The sequence below is a fragment of the Folsomia candida genome, unplaced genomic scaffold (genome assembly GCF_002217175.1).
Source record: "Folsomia candida strain VU population unplaced genomic scaffold, ASM221717v1 Fcan01_Sc001, whole genome shotgun sequence".
Classification (NCBI taxonomy): Eukaryota; Metazoa; Arthropoda; class Collembola; order Entomobryomorpha; family Isotomidae; genus Folsomia; species Folsomia candida.
In genome coordinates, this window is record NW_019091193.1 from 7,992,416 (window position 1) to 8,012,749 (window position 20,334).

At 35.2% G+C, this 20,334-nt stretch overlaps 4 protein-coding genes across 5 annotated transcripts; all 4 read right to left on the minus strand.

The window, feature by feature from the left end:
- Positions 1-1,011: 1,011 nt before the first annotated feature.
- LOC110858928 (lactase-phlorizin hydrolase) lies at positions 1,012-3,672 on the minus strand. Of its 2 annotated transcripts, none has more exons than XM_022107819.2 (11): positions 3,377-3,672; positions 3,161-3,306; positions 3,052-3,086; positions 2,657-2,946; positions 2,517-2,588; positions 2,375-2,441; positions 2,220-2,298; positions 1,989-2,130; positions 1,561-1,894; positions 1,450-1,500; positions 1,012-1,374 (listed from the first exon to the last, which is right to left on the minus strand). In XM_022107819.2, the coding sequence occupies exons 1-11, from the start codon at positions 3,525-3,527 to the stop codon at positions 1,245-1,247; spliced, it is 1,497 nt and encodes a 498-aa protein (XP_021963511.1). In that variant the 5' UTR covers positions 3,528-3,672; the 3' UTR covers positions 1,012-1,244. The 2 variants fall into 2 exon arrangements, with proteins under 2 accessions (XP_021963511.1, XP_021963506.1); XM_022107814.2 differs by having other exon boundaries at positions 1,561-1,903; positions 3,377-3,644.
- A 2,268-nt stretch (positions 3,673-5,940) lies between these two features.
- LOC110863635 lies at positions 5,941-8,744 on the minus strand. Its single transcript, XM_022112992.2, has 8 exons — positions 8,010-8,744; positions 7,704-7,936; positions 7,502-7,638; positions 7,118-7,325; positions 6,890-7,046; positions 6,808-6,818; positions 6,564-6,736; positions 5,941-6,493 (listed from the first exon to the last, which is right to left on the minus strand). The coding sequence occupies exons 1-8, from the start codon at positions 8,074-8,076 to the stop codon at positions 6,142-6,144; spliced, it is 1,338 nt and encodes a 445-aa protein (XP_021968684.2). The 5' UTR covers positions 8,077-8,744; the 3' UTR covers positions 5,941-6,141.
- Positions 8,745-14,052: 5,308 nt separating this feature from the next.
- On the minus strand, positions 14,053-16,539 carry LOC110863654 (gamma-aminobutyric acid receptor subunit pi). The gene is made up of 9 exons (XM_035846898.1): positions 16,415-16,539; positions 16,047-16,308; positions 15,764-15,929; positions 15,534-15,651; positions 15,387-15,469; positions 15,145-15,303; positions 14,898-15,064; positions 14,610-14,795; positions 14,053-14,521 (listed from the first exon to the last, which is right to left on the minus strand). Exons 1-9 carry the CDS (start codon positions 16,471-16,473, stop codon positions 14,210-14,212), a joined length of 1,512 nt encoding a protein of 503 aa, XP_035702791.1. The 5' UTR covers positions 16,474-16,539; the 3' UTR covers positions 14,053-14,209.
- A 1,885-nt stretch (positions 16,540-18,424) lies between these two features.
- On the minus strand, positions 18,425-19,345 carry LOC110841648. The gene is made up of 3 exons (XM_022087332.2): positions 19,188-19,345; positions 19,064-19,108; positions 18,425-18,825 (listed from the first exon to the last, which is right to left on the minus strand). Exons 1-3 carry the CDS (start codon positions 19,267-19,269, stop codon positions 18,521-18,523), a joined length of 432 nt encoding a protein of 143 aa, XP_021943024.1. The 5' UTR covers positions 19,270-19,345; the 3' UTR covers positions 18,425-18,520.
- Between the last annotated feature and the right edge of the window lie 989 nt (positions 19,346-20,334).

A 20,334-nucleotide genomic window follows, 5' to 3' on the forward strand; every position in this document is an offset into this window, starting at 1 on the left:
TTCAGTAAGATGTTTATATACTTATGTAGCTTTTAACGAGTGTAATAATTTGGGATTAGATATTTCAACAACAATATATCTCAAGAAAATAGAGTAATTAGGGTAACAAAAATTTCTACATGCACATTCTGAATTGGATATTATAGGTCATACAATGGTTTCATATGAAAAAGTCGTTTCCGTATGAAGAATCTAAAGCGTTCTTAAATTTACCAGTGTATATGAGATATTCTGAAAAAGTTACGTATCCAAGGATTGCAAAATTTATAAAGCTGGTAAAAATGACCTTATGGATGAACAGTGTGCTGAGAGAATGTTTGAATAGTGTAAGACTATTGATAATTTTGAATTGCAATGATAAGAGTGTTATGAAACTATGTATCGTTGTGATTGTCAAGAAAAGTTATGTGTGTATTTTTATCACGAGAATTTTCCTTGAGGAAAGGTCCCAATAATGGGGTACGTCGCAAAATAAATCAAATCGTCTGAGAAGTGGAAAAGGGGCCATAGGTTTAAAGAATGGGAAATATCTAATTTGCCACTTATCGAAGTGAAAATATCTAGTCGACAAAAAATTTATGAATAGTTCATTGTTTTTTCCTGAAATAAATTGATTCAGCCAGTCTAAAGCTTCAGTTTTACGTAGTTAGATATATCACATGAAGCAATAAATATTACATCGCAATCATTGATAATATTTATGTATAAACTCCATATGTCAAATACCATCGTGATTCAAAATTCAAATCTTATTAAATTTATGCACACAAATCCTAAGTAAGTATTTGTCTAGATTCGATAAACTTTGTAATATGTAATTAAATTCCGAAGTAATCTTCTCAAATGGTACGCACTGCATAATTTATATGTCAAATTATGTAGGTATGATTCCTATTATGGATTCACATTTTGGGTAGGAATATTTGTACTTATTTTCATAGCTTGTCACTTAATCTACGGCTGGTATCAAATTTTATTAAATATTATAGTATGTGCGTCATATATATTTATGTATGAATTTATGATTTGAAAAACATTGGAAATTGGGAATTTATTTATGTATACACATTCTATTTCATATCAATATAGATAATTATCAATTATAATAACTTTTAATCTAGTTAGTCATGAACTATTCTAGACAAAAAATATATTTATACACGCACGCGTGAATTATATTTTTTAACTGACAGACTTTAATTCTAAAATTAGAACATCGTTTAAATTTTGATCTCGAATATTTTCTAGTCCGTTCGCGTCGCGTTAGGAAATCCATTATCCGCAAATACCACTTTCAAATACATAGCTGAAGCCTTCGGAGTCCGAGTTAAGTTTGGATCGGTATAATTAACATGATGAACTCCAAACCGAACTCTAAAGAAAAAACAATTATATAGCCAAACATTGATGTCTTTTCATTGAAAAAAATATTCCATTTGTCAAACTTACGAATAACCGGAAGCCCACTCATAATTGTCCAACAAGCTCCAAGCAGTGTACCTACAAGTTAAGAATGCTTACAGAGGAAAATTAAGTTTTATAAATGTATCATAAACTTACGATTTGACATCTGCCCCATCCAACCGTACTGCCCTGAGGACGTTGTTGATATACTGTTTGTAAAATTCAACCCGAATTGGATCATTGAATGTATCATTTTCCCAATGTCCATAACCATTCTCAGTGATGTAGATGGGATAATTATACTCGTCGGCAATCCACTTGACTACTTTTCTTATCCCAAATGGTGTAATTGGCCAACCCACAGCGGTATGATTCCACGATTCATCGTCTGGTTCTATATGAATGTTTGCGTCGCCCTCAACCCAAATTGACTCATTGTTATCGTCTGGGACAACCTTATAGGCGAAATAATGGTTGAGCCCCAAAAAATCTAGAGTTCCTAAGAAATTAGTGGTCAGTTTTATACATAGTTTTGACTTTTTGCTCAAAATGTACGTCAAGGGATTTTTTCACAAATCACTCACCATTAACAATTTGAGTCCATTCGGCATCAAAGCTCGGAAGTCTGGATTCGTTTCTACCTTCTGCCTCACTTTTGGCATCAATTAAGGATCTCATAATTGGTGGATATTCTCCTCGAAGAAGTGGATTAGCATACAATCCATACTACAGATTGAATTGCAGTAAAATTAAAAATAATACGAAAAATTAAGCATGTATGCAATGATAATGAACACCAAGAATTATGTTCTCACATGAAAATGCATGGATCGATCTGAAGCTTCTACATGTGCAGAATTTGCTGGATCTAGTGGCTCAGGCCAATCACAGTTTCTATTCAGGTTAAAAAGTCAATTACTCACATCTCAAAGGGTACCGTAAATTTTATGTAATTGTTTGAATTGCCTACAGCGTAATTCCCATTTTTCCGCCCTGTGTTGGTCTAAATTCCGAGTCATACATTCGCCAAGCTAGAGCTGTATAAAATTAATAGATACTTATCGAATATCCCCATAAATACTTGATACATATTTCGTAGCCGGAAGCCATACCATGAGCTTTGAGAATGTTATGTGAACAGATGTACGGTTTAACCGGTTGCGTCCAATTGAACGGATTTAAATCTAGAATAAAATAACCCCGGGATAAAAAAATATAAAGCAATCTTGTAATATATCCGTGCAAAACATACAAGCATACGTCCAATCCGCGAAACAAAAGACGTGCGGTTCGTTAAAGGACAACCAAAGTTTGACTCGATCACCATAATTTTCAAATACAATTCTTGCATAATCTTTGAAATGTTCGATGATATCCTCGTTAAGCCAGGAGCCATCCCAAGTCAGCGGTAGAGGAAGATCCCAATGGTATAAAGTGATGAAGGGCGTGATTCCTTCGGCGATGAGGTTATCAATTACTTCGTTATAGTGATCAATGCCTGCTTGATTGACGCCATCAGCTACTCGTCCAGTTGGAACAATTCTGGTAGTTTAATAACACATCATTATTCCAATTTAAAATCAATATTTTACACAATTCAAGCATTCTCTCAGCAGCACACTGTTAATTTATAGGTTGAATTTTTACCTAGCCCATGAGAGAGAGAAGCGATAAAAATCGGCCTGCATGAAAAAGTAGGATGCAGTTTAGCATATGCACAAACTGTGTAGATCACATGCAATTTTTTAATACTTACACCCATGCTTTTAATGAGAGCGGCGTCTTCCCTAAATTTGTGGTACGAGTCTCCGCCAACGTCTCCATTTTGACAGTCTCTGACATTACAATGACCTTCATAGCTGCCATTGTGTGACCAATAGTCCCAATTTGATAACCCTTTGCCTAAAGTTAAAAAATAAAATTAAGAATTTCGTAATACATAAAAGATTCTATGCTTCGTGTTGCAGCTTACCATCGGCAAATGCACCCCCTTCAATTTGGTAAGCACTGGTTGCCACACCCCACTGAAAATCTGGTGGAAAAACGTCGTAGAGAAATTCATCATCTTGTCCTTTCACTCCTCCAGCCAGGAGGAGGACAGACAAGAACACAAACTTTAGCATTTTTGCAAAAACTAAAAGGTGACCCTCCAGCACGTTGATTGAGTAAAAGTTGACGACTGAAATAGATTGGAGGTGTGTGCTTGACTTAATATAACCATTCACAAGATTATATTTTCCCCATTGTCCAGTCTCTGGGTTGTCAGGAGTGATAAAATAACAATTTGGGACACGCTTAGTTAGAACAATTAACTCTGGGATTACATTCACTTGTGTAATGAATTATGTATAATCGGCTTATCTAAACGGATTTATCGATTTTATCAGATTTTTCATTTGGTATGTATTTGTGCTCAATGGTGGGTCAGAATGTGGAGAAAACTAGACAATAATGATCATCAGCGTCATGTGGACACCTGTTCACAACTAAATACATACATAGGTACATGCGTCAAAAATATCACGATACAATCCACATCCAAAGCAATTTATTTGTTGATAATGTGTGGTAATCTTTCCAGGAATAGAGCGATTTATAATGGACTTACGATACTTAAATTTGATGATTCAGACTGAGTTGCATTTTCACGTTATTAGATATAATTGTCATTAACCCGTTAGGGACCAACTACACATATTTGTGTAGTTTTTTGCTTTCCCTTGGGGACCAAGTACACAAATATGTGTACTTTTTTGCTTTCCGTTAAGGACCAAGTACACACATTTGTGTACTATTTTGTAGTTACGTTGGGGACCAACTACACATATTTGTGTAGCTTTTTTCTTTCCGTAGAGGACCAAGTACACATATTTGTGTACTGCGGAAAAATTTTCAAGACCAAATACACACATGCATACAAGTCAAAATTTTATTTTACAAAATTTTAACACGAACCATTTATTTATGCACATTACCAAAAACTATATATCTGCAAAAACTACAACTGTAGTTCGCTGCAATGCATTGTAAGACTAATTTTAAATTGTTCACGCTCAGAAATAAGCGTATTTTGGAGTTTTCCAGAATAGACATGTTTTCGCCCGTGGCGGAATTTAAAATAAACTTAATTTTTAAAGAAGCAAAAAACGATAATTTTTTGAAAATTAAAAGTTTTTTTTAAAATTGATTTTTTATCCCGAGTCAGGGCTTATGTACCCGTCATGTCCGTCTGTCTGTCTGTCTGGTTTGCGATAACTGCCGTAAAACTAATCCTATCGACTTGAAATTGTGCACACATATAGTATGGGTCAAATGAGGAGTTGAGTTCGAAGATGTGTGAAATAGGTCAAGTGGTTGACCGGTGGGGGTCATCGGAGTGGGTGGGGTATTACGCACCAAAATTTCAAAATTGTGTTAGAAAGCTGAAATTTGGCATAGAGGTTGCTAATGGTTTATAATGAAGGAATACAAAGTAAAATTTCAAAAATTTTCGTCTGGAGGGACCCGAGGGGGTGACCCATACCGATTTTTAAAATTGATCAAATCGAGCTGAAGTTTGGTAGAAAAGTTGGTAATAGAAGAATATTAATTAAAAAGGTACAATTTTCCCATAGAGAGACACCCTATTGGGCAACCCATACTTTTTTTTGTAATCTTCGGATCTTCGAAGCTGAAATTTGTTACACAGGATGGTAATTGTTACTAATAGAAGAATATGAATTTAATTTGGAAAAAACAAATTTAATTTTTTAATTTATTGATATGCATTTGCGATAAAATTTCATGCAAAAAGTCGGATTGAGTGATAAGCACAACTTGGCCTGACTCGGGCTATATCAAGTCTGCACTGTAGGTTTTATATTTTCAGGGTAGTAATTCTGAGCAAAAATTGTGTTTAATTTTTGAAATCGGATTAAAATTCGAAAGGTTACAGCGTTTTAAATCCTGACTTTGGCGGATTTTTTAAATTCCACCACGGGCGAAAACATGTCCATTTTAGAAAACGAAAAAATACGGGTCCGCTTATTTCTGAGCATGAACTAACTAACTCCGGTCAAGATCAGTGAAAACCACTTGGACCTTGCTAAACTATAAAAATGTATGAATCAATAACTTAATATTATTGTAATGAACTGCAGATAATTTTTACTAATATGCATAAATAAATGCTTAATGTTAAATAAAATCATCAAAAGTTGCCGAAATAAATTCGGTCCTTTATGGTTTGCACACCCACTGTGAAATCGGTGACGTAACTACGCTTACTTTAAAATCATTTTGGTGACGTAGCTACACTATTGGTAAAATTAAATTGGTTATGTAGCAACAACTAACTGATAAAATTCTGGTCCCCAAAGGAAAGCAAATTTCAATTATTTCGGTCACAAAGGGGTTAAGTGTCGAGCCAAATATCTATTGTAAAGGTTCTATGTATTAATTCTCTACTCTTGTAATGGTAGAGATGGTAGGAGTCCATGAAATACGTATGTAATGACATGCAAGTTAGCAAGAGTTTAGTCAACGCATATTAACCTGTCTCAATTTGGTGACATTTTTCTGTGTCTTCGAATTTATTGAACAGGACGGTTAGAAATACATTATTTTTCCGGGATAGATATATAAATAAATGTTTATTCTGAACATTACAAGAATTGGAAGTAATCATTTGAATTTTAAATAGCGAAAATGCAATAACGGTAAAACACTTGTAATGCCTGTGATGTTCATTTTATTGATTCACTCTTCGTCCTCTTCGTCCTCGTCGGATTCCTCGTCATCGTCCCAATCTTCGTCCTCCTCCTCCAAATTTGAAACTACTTTGGAAGGCTGAGCTGACTCTAAGACTTTTGAATACTTGAACACCGGAATAGTTTCAATTTTTTTCCGAAGTTCATTCACATCACAACAGTACGTGAATCCCTTCTGGATAGACCCTCGCTGCTTTTTTGTCAGTGAGAGCCAGTCCAGTTGATCACAAATGTCTTTGCAAAGATAGTCCTCCGCAGCTATTGTAGCCCACGGATTATTTATTTGAACCAAGGCAACCGCAGCATCTTCAACCTCACTGTATGCAATCTTCCACAGGAATCTATGCATAAGAAATTAATAGAGTGAAACATAAATACTCCACTTTTGGAAAGTTGTTCAGTCTTAATTACTTGGGAACCGGAAGTCGTTTAACTTTGTCTCCAGACTTTATTGGTAATCCCATCCACAATTCAACATCCTCCTCATCCTGGTTTTTCAGCTCAACTACTCCATGCGTTCCGGTGTAGACATTAACATGAGATGCTAACTTTGCTGACATTTGGCGGAACGAATCTTCTATCGCCTGTTCGAAATTTTAGGCGTATTAGAAATTTTACTTAAAAGCGTACGAATTATAAAGTATTCATTACTTACCTTCCAATTTCCTGCAATAGTAAAGAAATGCAATCATTGTTATGTTATTCATACCTTAATTTAGTACTTTTACATAACAAACCATTGTTTAATATCTGCCATTGTGGTACGACATTAATGTAGAAGAAAGTCCCGTCCTTTTGGTACTTGTAGTACGGGTCGCCATTGGGGAAGAGATGTCCCCTCGATAAGTAATACGTTTGTTTTGGAAAATACTCCTCAAACTTTTCTTCTCCAAGCTTCATGAGGATGAGCATTTTTTATTTGCTCCAATTGTTTCTTTTTGTTATCAATTTTATTGAATTCATACCAGCTTTGTGAGTGTTATCTTCTCCTGCTTTTGTTTGTAAGCCAACACGACGTTAAATGGAAAAAATCCTGGGTCTTGAAATTCTCCAGGTCTTTTACTCGGGTCAGGTTTACCCCCTGCCAGCAATTTCCCATCAATATAGCTTTTCGAGTACAACGTGGTGGATGTGACCTCATCAAAGCAGACAGAGTAAAGGTGGGAAGATTCGCTATACGTTTAATAAAGTCAGAGTTAATTAATATTAAGTAATTGAATATGATATCAATATTGCTTATGGCAGTAATTTTGAAACATAGTCTGAGAAACAACAGTACTAAAATAATTCTTGGTGGCATTTTAAGAAGAAATCGCCAGTCCATTTTTCAACGACCAGTGTTTTATTACCCAGAGTCCGATGTAACATATACATCAATATTTGACGCGTTATTGACACACGTGCCATTCCGAATTAATTCGCCAAATGGGGCTGCTCTGGGAGAACGACATTCAAGTAATTGGTCAATATCTTGGGCACCAGCACCCTAAAAATATGTTGACAAGTGGAAGTAAGTTATCTATATTTTTTCATGATTTTATGAACTATTACCGTATGAGACAATGTCCCACCAGCACAAAAAAGTTCCACTGTTCCTGCTTCAAGATCTCGAAAAATTTGTTTCTCGTTAATACATTCCAGTCTCACTTGTTTTCCGCTGGGTATAATCGCCACATTCTCGTCATTCTGTATCGACGCTGTCAAAGAGTCGGAGCTGTCCAACAACTCCAGTCTCACTGTTCTTGAATGATATGCAAGCGTGCACGGTTTCTCCATGGATGCACCTATTTAAATCGTAATTTAATTAAACGTATACTAATGCAAGGAACCACATGCAACATGATCTTAATGGCTTACCAAATGCAGATTTAGTGCTAACAACCATTATTATAGTTGCAAATAGGAATGTTCCCGTTACGCCCATTGTAAAATACTTATGTACTGCGACCGTTTTAGAAAAATTGGTGAGATTTGGAATTGAGTCTCAATTTCATCCCTTTTATATGCACAGAGATTGAAATCGTCCTAAAACTTTAGTGGTGTCAAATGTTGATCTTAATTCGTATTCAAATCACATCATCTCGTATCCACAAATATTTCCACATTTTTATATATTTAGATACCAAATTAATAATTTGTATGCATCTCGAAAGCCAATACTGATTTTGGGGAAGTCCGTAAATTAATGAAAGCGAGATTATATTTTTCAAGGTGAGAAGAATTAGTACTTTACGACATTTAAATATATACAATTCAGGGTAACTTTATTTTTTATTATTTATAGACGAAAGATGAAAACGCATCTACTAAAGAAATAACCTTGTAGATTTGTCGGTTTGTTTGGAGCACAATTTTTGAGATGATGGCACGATTAAGCGATTTAATGGATTTAAAATTTACTTATGCATGTAAGTAAAATGCACTCGAAATCTTCTCAAGAAATACTAGACATTGATTCACAGATAGAAGTTTAACTTTGATTAGGTATAAAGAATCACTGAAAACTTATTCTAGTTATGTATATATTTAGTTATGTGTATACATGTGCATACATATATCTAAATGTAGTTAAAAAAACTTGTCTCAAGCAACGGAACTATTACATACGTAAATATGTAACTACCCGAATTAGCACAATGGTTAAAAGTTTAAAGTACGTTAAATGCAATGAAAAATTTTGCTTGAGGTTGGGTTCAGTGTTTATAAATTAATACACATTTAGGATTGAACTAAAATAATATTGATAAGTCGAAACAAATTGATTCAAGGTGTCCCTGCCAGTCGGGTATATTCAATTTAAATAAACCTTCAACCTAGATTCGAAGATTGTATAAAGTACAATCAGTAATACAACTTAATAATGCAGTTAGTTTTCATACACATATTTAATAAGTTTAAGGCTACACATACATATGTAGTTTAGATATAACATACAAACTTACAGATACGTAGACTTGTCTGTTGTGGTGGCCTACATAACATTTTCTCCTTCTGAATAATTCAGTGAGGCATCATAATAAAATTCGCAAAAATATTAATTATCGTATTAACTACGAAATAAACTATGTATGAAAATATGTACATTAAAAAGTTGTAGTTCGAGCTGCCCATAAATGTATTTTCATTTCAAAGACAAATGAAATGCATGCAATCAAAAATATGGAACCGAGAAATGCTAAAAAGTTAAGCAAGTTCTTCAACCCAATGTTGTCTGTAGCGTCAGCAATCAGCCTCATTTTCCATATTTTTTCTTGACTCACGATATGTTTTCGGATTGTCCAATGACTGTGCGATTTAACCCAGTGACCAAACATTAAACCCGACTCAATAATTTGTTGATACGTCTGCAACATGTGGCTCATAAATTCTGGTGGAAACTCAAAATAAGTTGGAACGGTGCCACCAAACTCTAATCCAAAACAACGCATTCTGACATCTCTGCGGAAATTTGTAACACTATTTTCAAGCTTCTGAACAACCACGCCTCTTAAGCTTAAATCTGTATAGTACGAATAATGCCCAGCCTTGTTTCCTTCAGAGATAAATTGTTCTCTTGTTGTATTTTGGTACTGAGGTTGCAACAAGTCTAGAAAAACTTTGCTGGTCATGTTTATTCCAAGTCGGGTAAAGTCAGTCCTGCCCTCGGCGTACAGAAGGAGGAAGCTCTTTCTCCCAAACGAGTGAATTATCTGGTACGACGAATTAATGAAAGCTTGCAACGAAACAAATGGTCTTGCATCGTACGGAGCGATAATGCTTCCTTCGATAAATGTGGAGTACACGGAGCAAAGAATTATGCATGAAAACACGAATAATAACTCAGGGATGGTATCAACCTTATCCGATTGTCCAAATAAGTTGGAAATTTCTGTGAAAATATTGACGAAATAAGTTTGTATAGTTTTTGACGTAGTGATTGGGAAGAATATCAACATAGCTAGAAAAGAGTACCACACAAAACTACGAAATGGTACCAACCAGGCGAATATTGTTACAGGGAAGCGTTGCCGAAAACGGCAGTACGCGATGAAATTGTAGCGTGAACCCCCGAACCCAAGCAGCGTTGGAGTGACCACCAAATTTGATCCAGAGCTGTCAAAAAGGTTGGAAACTCTGGCCTCAACGGCGATTCGTCTCTTTCGCCAAATCCAGTCTGGAATTTTAGTTGTGAATTTAGCTGTAAAGTTGTAATGCTCTTTCAGCAAATGTATTAACTCAGCGTCGGGAGCACAGCGATATTTCTTAAATTGCGAACTTCCACTTTGCGATCCTAGTTTTGCTGATGCAGAAAATGTTTCGCAGGGCGTCCTGTTCCACACGAATTTTGTCCAGATGTGGACGCGATTGAAGTTGTAGTCATGATTAAGAGTTTTGACCATTTGGGGTTTTAAGAGATGAGTAAAAGATGTTTCTTTCACAATGGGAAGCCAATTTTGCCGAATTCTTTGATAGTAGTGAATACGGAAGTCATAAATTTGAACAATGTGTCCTGAAGTTGGGTAGTTAAAGTTTTTAAAATGATTAAACTTGGAAGTCACAAGAATTAGTAATGGGCTGTTGGCGTATAAGGCTGAAGAATTCGGCACGAGATTGTAGTTAAATAAGGAAATATTTAAATTAAGCGTGGTCATCGTACACAAAAACGAATATTTCATCATGGAAGTTTGGTTTAATAATTGCGATACGCTTTTATCAAAATTTGTAATAATTGAGACTATGGTCGATGAATTAATAAAAATTTTCAGAAATTTATTTAAACCAATATTGTCCGGAGGAGGTACTGCTGAGGAGTTCGGGCGTAGTTCGTGAATTGTGCACCCTTCAAAAATTGCGTAAAGTTGGACAAAAATAAATAGTTGAAAGAAGTAAGATGCAAGGAACATGTTGTTTAGTCCAAATATTTAATACAATAAACGCGACCTTGGCATCTATTAAAGTTTACAGTTCCACCGTGTACCTAAAATGTAGTTCTTAATGGAGATGTATTATTACAAAGCTATTATTGCATGACACGATGTCAAACTATCAATATTTTTGATACCTTTAAGTATTTACATTACACTATCTACATATATGAGTACATGTTATTTACGAATCTAATGAATTATTGACATTTTGGTGTACTTTATAATATTTTTTTTAATTGTAAGACATAACAGGCAGGATGTAGATAAGGATTCACGAATATCTACTTACTTGAAACAATTTTATTGCCAACGAGATTGGAGTGAATACTTATTTCCTTTAATCAGGTAATGCATGGCACTAAATTATATTTCTGAAGAACGAAATGACGAATACTCTCAACTGTCTACTTGTGCAACTCAATTTAGTATAACATGCAAATAAATATTTATGAACCAATTTATCCTGAAAAAAATTGACAACCTGTCCCCGGTGAAAAATTGTACTTGAGTATGAACCCCCATCAAGTTTTATTAGGTACTATGTTGCATCAAGTTCATGGGCAACTTTATCCGGTACCTACTTTTGCATATAATTACGTGTATTCTGTATATACGACTCGTACAGCACTCGTAAAGTGATTTATATGTGCATACATACTTACATACATAGTGTCCATAGATTAAAGAGAATTATTTTTAAGATGTCCACGGATGTTCGTAAATGTTTTATTTCCCAATGCACTTTCTATTCATCTATGCAATACATAAATAAGTCTGTATGACACGATGTTACGTGGTGAGAATGCCAGCCTTCTCTAGCTTACAGCTAATTTATGTAGAACTTCTAATACATACATAAGCGATTACATTTTTATTATGCTGATTTATTTATGAATTTGTCAATAAACCAAATTTTAATTTTTGAACTAATCTTAAGAAAAGACATTTACTAATTACATTTTTTATTACTAGCACAGCTATAATATTTCTATTGAGGTCAAGTTCTACAAACCAATATTTTCATCCCACTAATGCATAATCATCTTATCCACCAACCATGGATGTCTTGTGGACGGTGGATTCCAAAAACTTTTGAATTTGCGGAATAGCGAATACATCATTTTTCAGACGTTTCAAAGTCGGATAATCCGATAATATGTCAGGATTCACCATAGATTCAGCGACATCCTGCCAATGATAAAATATTTACGCGTAAACTTTCTCCTAATCTTTACATATTTCGTCAGCAATAAAGTTAATTTTTAATTTACCAGAAAGTTAGCAAGAGCGAGATCAGCGTAGGTGAGAGATTTTCCAGCGATCCATTCACCTCCAGCTTCCTCGAGAAGGTCTGCAAACCTTGTAAAGTACTTTGGAAAGTAGTCTTCCACTAAATGTTTCCTCATCCGGGCTTTCTTGACGATGCTGGTTTCCTTGTAGAAATCGTGGAAAACTGCAAATCATACGGGCATCAGAAAGTGTTCTTGATTGAATAATCTGCTAACATTCACTAAACATTGGATTCCAGTTCGCCCTTTTTTTACCTGTATGTCTAATAATGTCCGGCGTTGCAGAGACAAATGAATCCTTGTACGCCACGCAGCCTAGGAAAAAAATTCGCCAATCTTTATAATATACTAAAATTCCACGACTCATTACATAATGCAAAAACGACTTACAAAGCCGCAGATCATAAATCAGCTCGGTGGCTTCATCCGCCCTGGCTTCCTCAATCTCTGTCGTACCGTTAAAACCATACCGGCGAGCAACGTATCGCATGCATGCATGAACTTGTGTGAGCTGAATGGTGTCAATGTGGAGAATTGGAAGTTGTCCGACGTGCTCAGTAAATCCTTAATGCGAAAAAAATTAAAACTATTTGTGAAAATTCAAAGTATTATTTATAAGCTCACGAATTTTCTCCACTGGCCAATGTTGCAGTGGAATTCTTTCATCTACAAAATTCTTTCCAGCGATGGCAAACATCCACCTGCGAATAGGTAAGCTTGTGAATTTGTATGATTTTTAGCAGCACTGCTTTTATTTAAATACGTACCGTATTGGTTCTGCGAGACCACGAATGTCAAAGTAGATCAGCTTGTATTTAGTCATTGTTGCGGTTAAAAGTTCGGCAAAAAGGTTTATGAGGTTAAAGCTTTCACTGCTGTTTCGCTTGCTCAAATTGCTTTGTGCTTTGTTCTCGAACCGAGCTCCTTTATATATGAGACGTTTGATGACGATGAATTACTTTCACTTCTATTTTTGAACATGTATTACGTTTGTTCTACATGCGTAACTGCAGAATCTATCAGAATACATGAATGGTGTCACGTACAATAAATGTATTTATGAAGTGAAACGCACTCATAGGGATAAAATTTGTGTGTGGATTGTCGCAGTCAATGTGGTGTCATGAATTTAATGGTGGTCTAGACATGCAATATCATGGCTGTCGTCATGTTTTTCGTCAAACCGAAGATCAATTTATTAAGAAGGCATAACTTTACGCGGGTCGAGTTATTACATAATTGGGTTGGTGAAAACGGTGAAATTGCGTGTCGTGTGGTTGAACTGTGGGTGGCTGACTGACGCACATTCGGGACATTTTCAGTTACCTGTGTCATTTGAACGACATGGAGATGTCGAGACGACGGTCACGTATTCATGGACGTTAGTAAGATCTGGTACACCTATCTATGATTAATTGATTTCATTTTTTTCTTGTGTGCATACTTACTTGCTCACAGAAAATGAGTTAACTTTAATAAGTATCAAATTTATCCCGGCTTTCATAATATGACAATAATTTTGACCTATGATTTCCAGTAGTAAAGGTGTTTTACCTATTCCTAATATATGTATGTAAATACATGATACGGTTGGTTTACAAGTATTTATTACAATGATGCAATTCTATATGCATGCAAGTTAGTATATGAAGATATTTATTTGGTTAATGTTGGTCAAATGATGTCTTGTATCACCATTATGGCCACCTTTTGTATTATTATTTTATTCATTAATGGCTGTACATATATATGTTCATTGACCACCATAATTGCAGTTAAAGGTTTTACAGTTCAAGCAAAAAATTGAATGTCTATGTACAAATGTAATCATTAATTTTAAAAAAGTGTCTCAACCATCAGTTTAATCATCCTGTGGGAAAGTGTAATTGAACGGAGGTTCTTGCAGATGAAGAATGTTATTTCCTCGCAACCAAATTGAAGATCTCTCATTTCCTTGCCCGTCTTCATCCCCTGCCAAATTATTAAACTTGATACTGGGGTTCCAATTAAAGTAGTCAGACGCGACGAGAAGCCAGGTCCAATACGTTACGACGACAGAGATAAATGTCACCGAAAATACTCGAAAGCCATATTTTTGTGTGAAACCAACCAGCCTTTGATAAGTCTCCACGTTAGCGCTGGCCATAACATGGAGGGAAACTTTGTCAGAATCCTAAAATGGGTTAAATGAAGTAATTTTCATTGCTTGTTTTTGCACGCGTACTTAAATTTGAGCCAACATGCCATATTCTCAAGCTCACCATATCGACAATTCTTTGTTCCTTCTTGGTAAGTCTGCGTTTTGCCCAATAAGTAGAAGTGAACAGAAGCAACACGATGAAAACGAAGAAGATGCAGAACACCATGTGTATGTCAATCGCCATGGTGTATGATACCTTTGGGGACTGCTCTCTGACCGAGGCGAACATGGCGGTCAGCGTGAGGAGCTATTACAGCCGGAAATTTATATTATACCCAAGTTTAAAGAGAAAGTCATTCCTGATAGTCTGAGGTATGGAAAAAAATATTTATGTATCTTGTATGTATACCGTTGTCATTGAAATTCCGATCCTAGCTTCCACCATGCTGGCAGGGATAAGGAAACACAGCCAAGTTATCAGGATAAGTAGTGTTGACGGTAGATAAGTTTGGACAATGTGATAACTGAGATTTCTCCTAAGCTTCAGCCCGAAACGAAGAGCAGAGTAATTTCCCTCTAATAAGAAAATGGGGATGCAAATTAATTTGAATATTCTCGACTGGCATGCCCATTGACCTATTTCACTTAAATCTTACGTCTGTAATAGTCAAACTTTTCCTCAATATTGATCCGGCTATACTTTTCTGTGGGTTCCACATCAAAAAGTTGTATGTCAAAATTGGCGTCGTTTGGATCCTCTAGATATGCGTTGGACTTTTTCCATTGCAAAAGTAATATTTGATTGTCATAGGAATCTGAGCAAAAACGCAAAAAATTACCAAAAACATGTATACTATTTAATCTCATTGGAACGTTGCGTATGTAACTGATTCCTTACAACTTCGAATATAGTACAAACATTCCTGCGTGTCTGCCGGATAATGCGTGAAGTCCATAAAGCATCTTAGCTTCAAGTTTAATCTGTTCAAAAAATGATCCTGTAAAAATAATTTCTATTTCAGGATAAAACACTTATCATATTTACCTAGCACTGTAGACGACGTCGCCATAGTCGTCTCGAGTATCATTCTCTTGTTTGGTAATGATTTCTAACTGAATCAGCTTGCTTAGAATTGATGTTTTCTCGACGGATGCCAGCTTATCTGAGTAACAACATGTGCATAAATATATATGTACTTATGTACTCACTTGGAGCTGGGATAAATTTAGGCATATTACTTTATTTATAATTTATTAAAGCTTTATAAAGCTAACCTATGAAAATGTCCGGTTTCCAGATCAATTTCAACGCATCACCGTCTAGAATAAAATTCTCCATTCGTTTCCCCGTGCATGGATTAGTCCAGTTAAGATCACTGTAGTATTCGAGGATCCTCATATCAAGCCATCTCAGCGACAAATCAGCATCCACTAATAATTCCTATTGTCGGACAATGACAAGGAGTTGTAAGATAAGATGTACATAAGTGTGCAAATATCTAATACAACATTTTTCCGTTTATGGAAACATGTCTTATTTTAAAATTTACAAACTTGCCTCATTGTACTCATCAATACTCAGAATTGACCGGATGAAAAGCGCAACATTTACATATGTAAAGTCTTTTGAGTCCAGTTTGTTATAATTCGGTGGAAGTAGGACGGGCGAAGCTTGCATTTGTTCACATGTCGGTCTAGTAATATTTTTCACTTCCGAATCGTTGGCCACGAGAAACGATGGATTTGGAACAAATGCTTCTCTACTGTCATCCTCTTCGGAGGAAGACGGTATCAGAAAGTGGTGATGACCGGGTGAAGAACTACATGTTTAAATTTAGGACAAAAGAATTGGATCTGATTTTCATACAACAAAAAATTGGACAAAAATTAGCTTAGGATTAATTACAATCAGTTGAAGTCGCTTACATTTCGCCCAAACTGCGACCACAACAAATGAAAAGAAGGACGCAGAAATATTTCAACATTTTTTTATCTAAATAAATTTACAAAAAGCAAGTCTCGTAATTTCACAACGGCATTCAAGAAACTACTGGATATGTTTAGGATGAAACCGTCATCTTTGGTCAGAAACCATAATTATCCCATGATTTTATAATTTGATAATTATACAGCTTTTGGCTATGCCTGAGTTGGGATTTTTGGTTGAGATATTCAGATTCTGGCATATTGACTAATAAATGATTGATGCATACCGGCTACCTTCGTGTTAACGCTGTTTCTGGCGTCGACATTACATATGTATTGTAATTACATTTTTATCTATGGAATCAACATACTAATGTAGTATGCAAGTAAATATGTAAGTGGGATGGGCTGTCTATCCTTGGTCAATAATGGTACGAAGGTTGAAAACGAAACTTTGAAAAAAAAATGTAGGCGAATCTAATATAAGGTGAATGAAGGAAGGTGCATTAATTCAGGAGGTTTTTTGTCTTGAACGGTACCTACTACCTACCTTAAAATGCTAATAATTCGTAGTTTAATTGGATTAAGATAATTGGCCATTCATGTTCGTGTGATATTGATTGAGTCAAGTCAAGTTTATCCAGACAGACGAGTCTGCCCGACTTAACGACGCATCTCCAGTCATGTCACATAGTATTACAAACATTCATATCATGTTCTGAATTTTATAGCCAGACATTTGATATAAAAACCTCGCAAACTTTATAATTACGCAATTATCTGGGTACACATAGATAAGTACTTCTCGAACTCGTATTTTTGGGACTGAATAATTTTGAGGAAATTATTACAGACTCAGACTCTTCATTTGCATGTTGCTTAAAATAAGGAATACATTTAAATGAACTTATCAATCATATAAGGTAAGACTTTATTAATTGCAACTACTGTAATTAATTAGGGACGGGTTGGAAAGGCAAGCTACTTCTCGTGTGAAGGGTTAGGAACTAATGGGGTTGGTCCATTTAAGTAAGTCATAGATAAACTATATTAGAATTTCAGCATGTAACCAATGTGTGCATTCATTGTCTGCCCGACAATAAGAGGACTCTTGTCATCCCGAGAAGATAGTTTTTGTTCAAATATGGAAACAGGTATTTATTGAGAATAAATTAGTGACTGCCACATTTTTATTTAACCACGTTGCCCTTGACAATATAAAAATTTATTTAATTTAAGGAAAATGCAACACATCGAAATGAAAATGTGTACCCTTAAATTATTGAAGGCTTTTAACAATAAAAAGGTTACCAGCAAGTCTGGAGATAAAAAATGTATTTATTTAAAGAAAGAAAGTAAACATGTTTTAATTTTTTTATCCCAGAACAAAATGGGTAATGTATGGGCAGATTCTTCCGTAATTAGATTAAAATAATTAGGGTTGCGTGAAGATCAACAAAGTAAGTTTTCTCAAATTATTTATTGCACGATACATGTATTTGTAATTATATATATGTATGTATATATATATACAGTATGTGCAGACATGCACATACTTATATCCACAATTCTTGCTATACGTGATCTTTAATTCACAGTAGACTAGGTGCATATTAAAGTTGAAGACTCCAAATAAATAAATATTATGGTTAGGCTACGTTTTTTATAATTGTGGATAAACTAACAGTGTAAAGATGAAGCTATGTACCTTATACGCCAATTAAAGAAATAAAATTATGAATGAGCTAAATCACCAGTTAATTGTTTGTCAGACCGATGCATTTTACTACTCACTGATACATCTTATCAATTTTTATTGCATGGACATGTAGTGTGTACACGTTCACCCTGCAGGATTCGATGATCCAAACCTGACAGTTTAAGCTTGGGTACAAACGGATTGCTTTTAATTTAACTCTGTTTCATCCAGTTTATTTATCTGTACAATGCGCATAAAGGTAAACACATACTTAATGCAAGTGATATATGCATGAAGTAATTAGAAGAATGTATGGATTTCGAGGACTTTTATTTTATGAACAATGTTTGTTTTGTACTGTATGGAAATATATTTATAACATTTATCTATATGTGTTAGCTGAAAATTTACAAAATTCTAACCCTGATGGACCTGCACATCTCGACAAATGCAGAATTGAAGCACCTCCCAACTGTGGACGTAATCGGTACGGTGAACCCTTTCAAGGAATCATTCGGGGTGATAGTGTATCGGATGGTGTAGAGCTGACCAGGTTGGACTGAAGACCCTGGCAATTCGGTGCTAATAATTGGGATATCAAATCCAAGATGGATTGCGGTAACGTTGAGGCAAAGTTCAGGACTAGCTGCGCTTGGGATGAAGTCTGCTTCCACACTGTATGGCGTACCCGGGACCATCTCGCATAATTCACCTGAGGAAAAACAACATACGCGGCTTATCATTGACCTCATCAAGTTTTCAGATGAACAAATTTATGTAGTTCATCCGAATCGAGAGACAACGTGAGACAGATACGGCGCTGTGGTAAAGACGATCAACGATTGTGGTTGACATGACGGGACCAGAATCCGAATTGTGTCCCTCTCTGCCTCTCTCTCGTCACAAATGGAAATCAAATTTTTGACTCCCTTTCAAATGGTTTTTCTCACCTTGACAAGTATCAATTCGTAATTCTCGCCATGTCCCAGTTCCACCTGCACAAATTAACCAAAAATTAGACTGGGGTGAAATTTATACTATTAAAGAAGTGTTTATACAACAAAATGTACATACCGCAACTTGTAGTATCTACAACGCCACAGTAAACCGTGGATGCACAAAATGCCAAGAGCAAAAGTATCGTCTTCATGTTCATTGTTTATGTTGAGAAGTTATTACGGACACAAGTTACAGTGCTGGACTTTGGCTTGTTTTCACTCTTTTTATAGCGATTTCGGATAAATCCTTGAACAATAAAAGTAAGCCTTTTAAGCCGTGGTATCAATGACATTTTCTAATTATGATTTTCAATCATGCACTCTTTGGGATTTCTGTATCGTATGACCACTATGACATGTTGGTCATGACGGCATTGCATGGCTCCATTGGATTATATGGATTAGTTGTAGGAATTACTATTAAATAAAAGTACAAAATTTATTAGTTTAATCTAAACATGATAATATTAATTATTTACATTGGATACCTACTACGAGCGTAAATTCTGGATTGGTTTATTGTCGCATTATGTTTGTTGTTTTTGCACCAGCCACTTATTTACGATGCAAATCGTTTAAGTGTATAACTCGAATTTTGATCAGACCAATTTTATTTTGTGCAGAAATTAATGAGAATAAATTTGAATTTTTCATAATGGACGAATTTGAACACTAATTCTTCATGAGATACGATTTAAAAGCATGTCCTCTTTTCCCTGATTTTAAAAAAATGCACTGTCAATTTTATTAGGTTTTTTATTTAAAAAGTACCTAAAGTCGGGAAATGATAAATTTATGAAATTTTGGAAAATATATTTACAGAATCACAAGGAAATAATTCGTAAAATGCAGGTTATCAAATCAAAGTCGTCAAATCGCACCAAAATAAATTAGTCATTAGAATCGGATGTATACACATGAAACATTTTCCTTGAATTCTTGTCACAATCATGGGCTGATGCAATGAGAGGTACTTTAGCGAGCAACAAATTGTTTTATTACAGTAAATGGCTCTACAAAGATTAAGTTTGAAACCAATTCAAGAACGAGTATGATTGAGTTGTTACAAATTGTTACAAATGTTCGGTTAGGTTAGGTTAGGTTAGATTGAACTGAAATGTAACACATAAACAATATAATCAAAAGATATAAATACATAGCTCATTCCATATTGAATTTATATTAGGTAAGATCTGTAAATGTTTACATTCTTTTTACTCTGT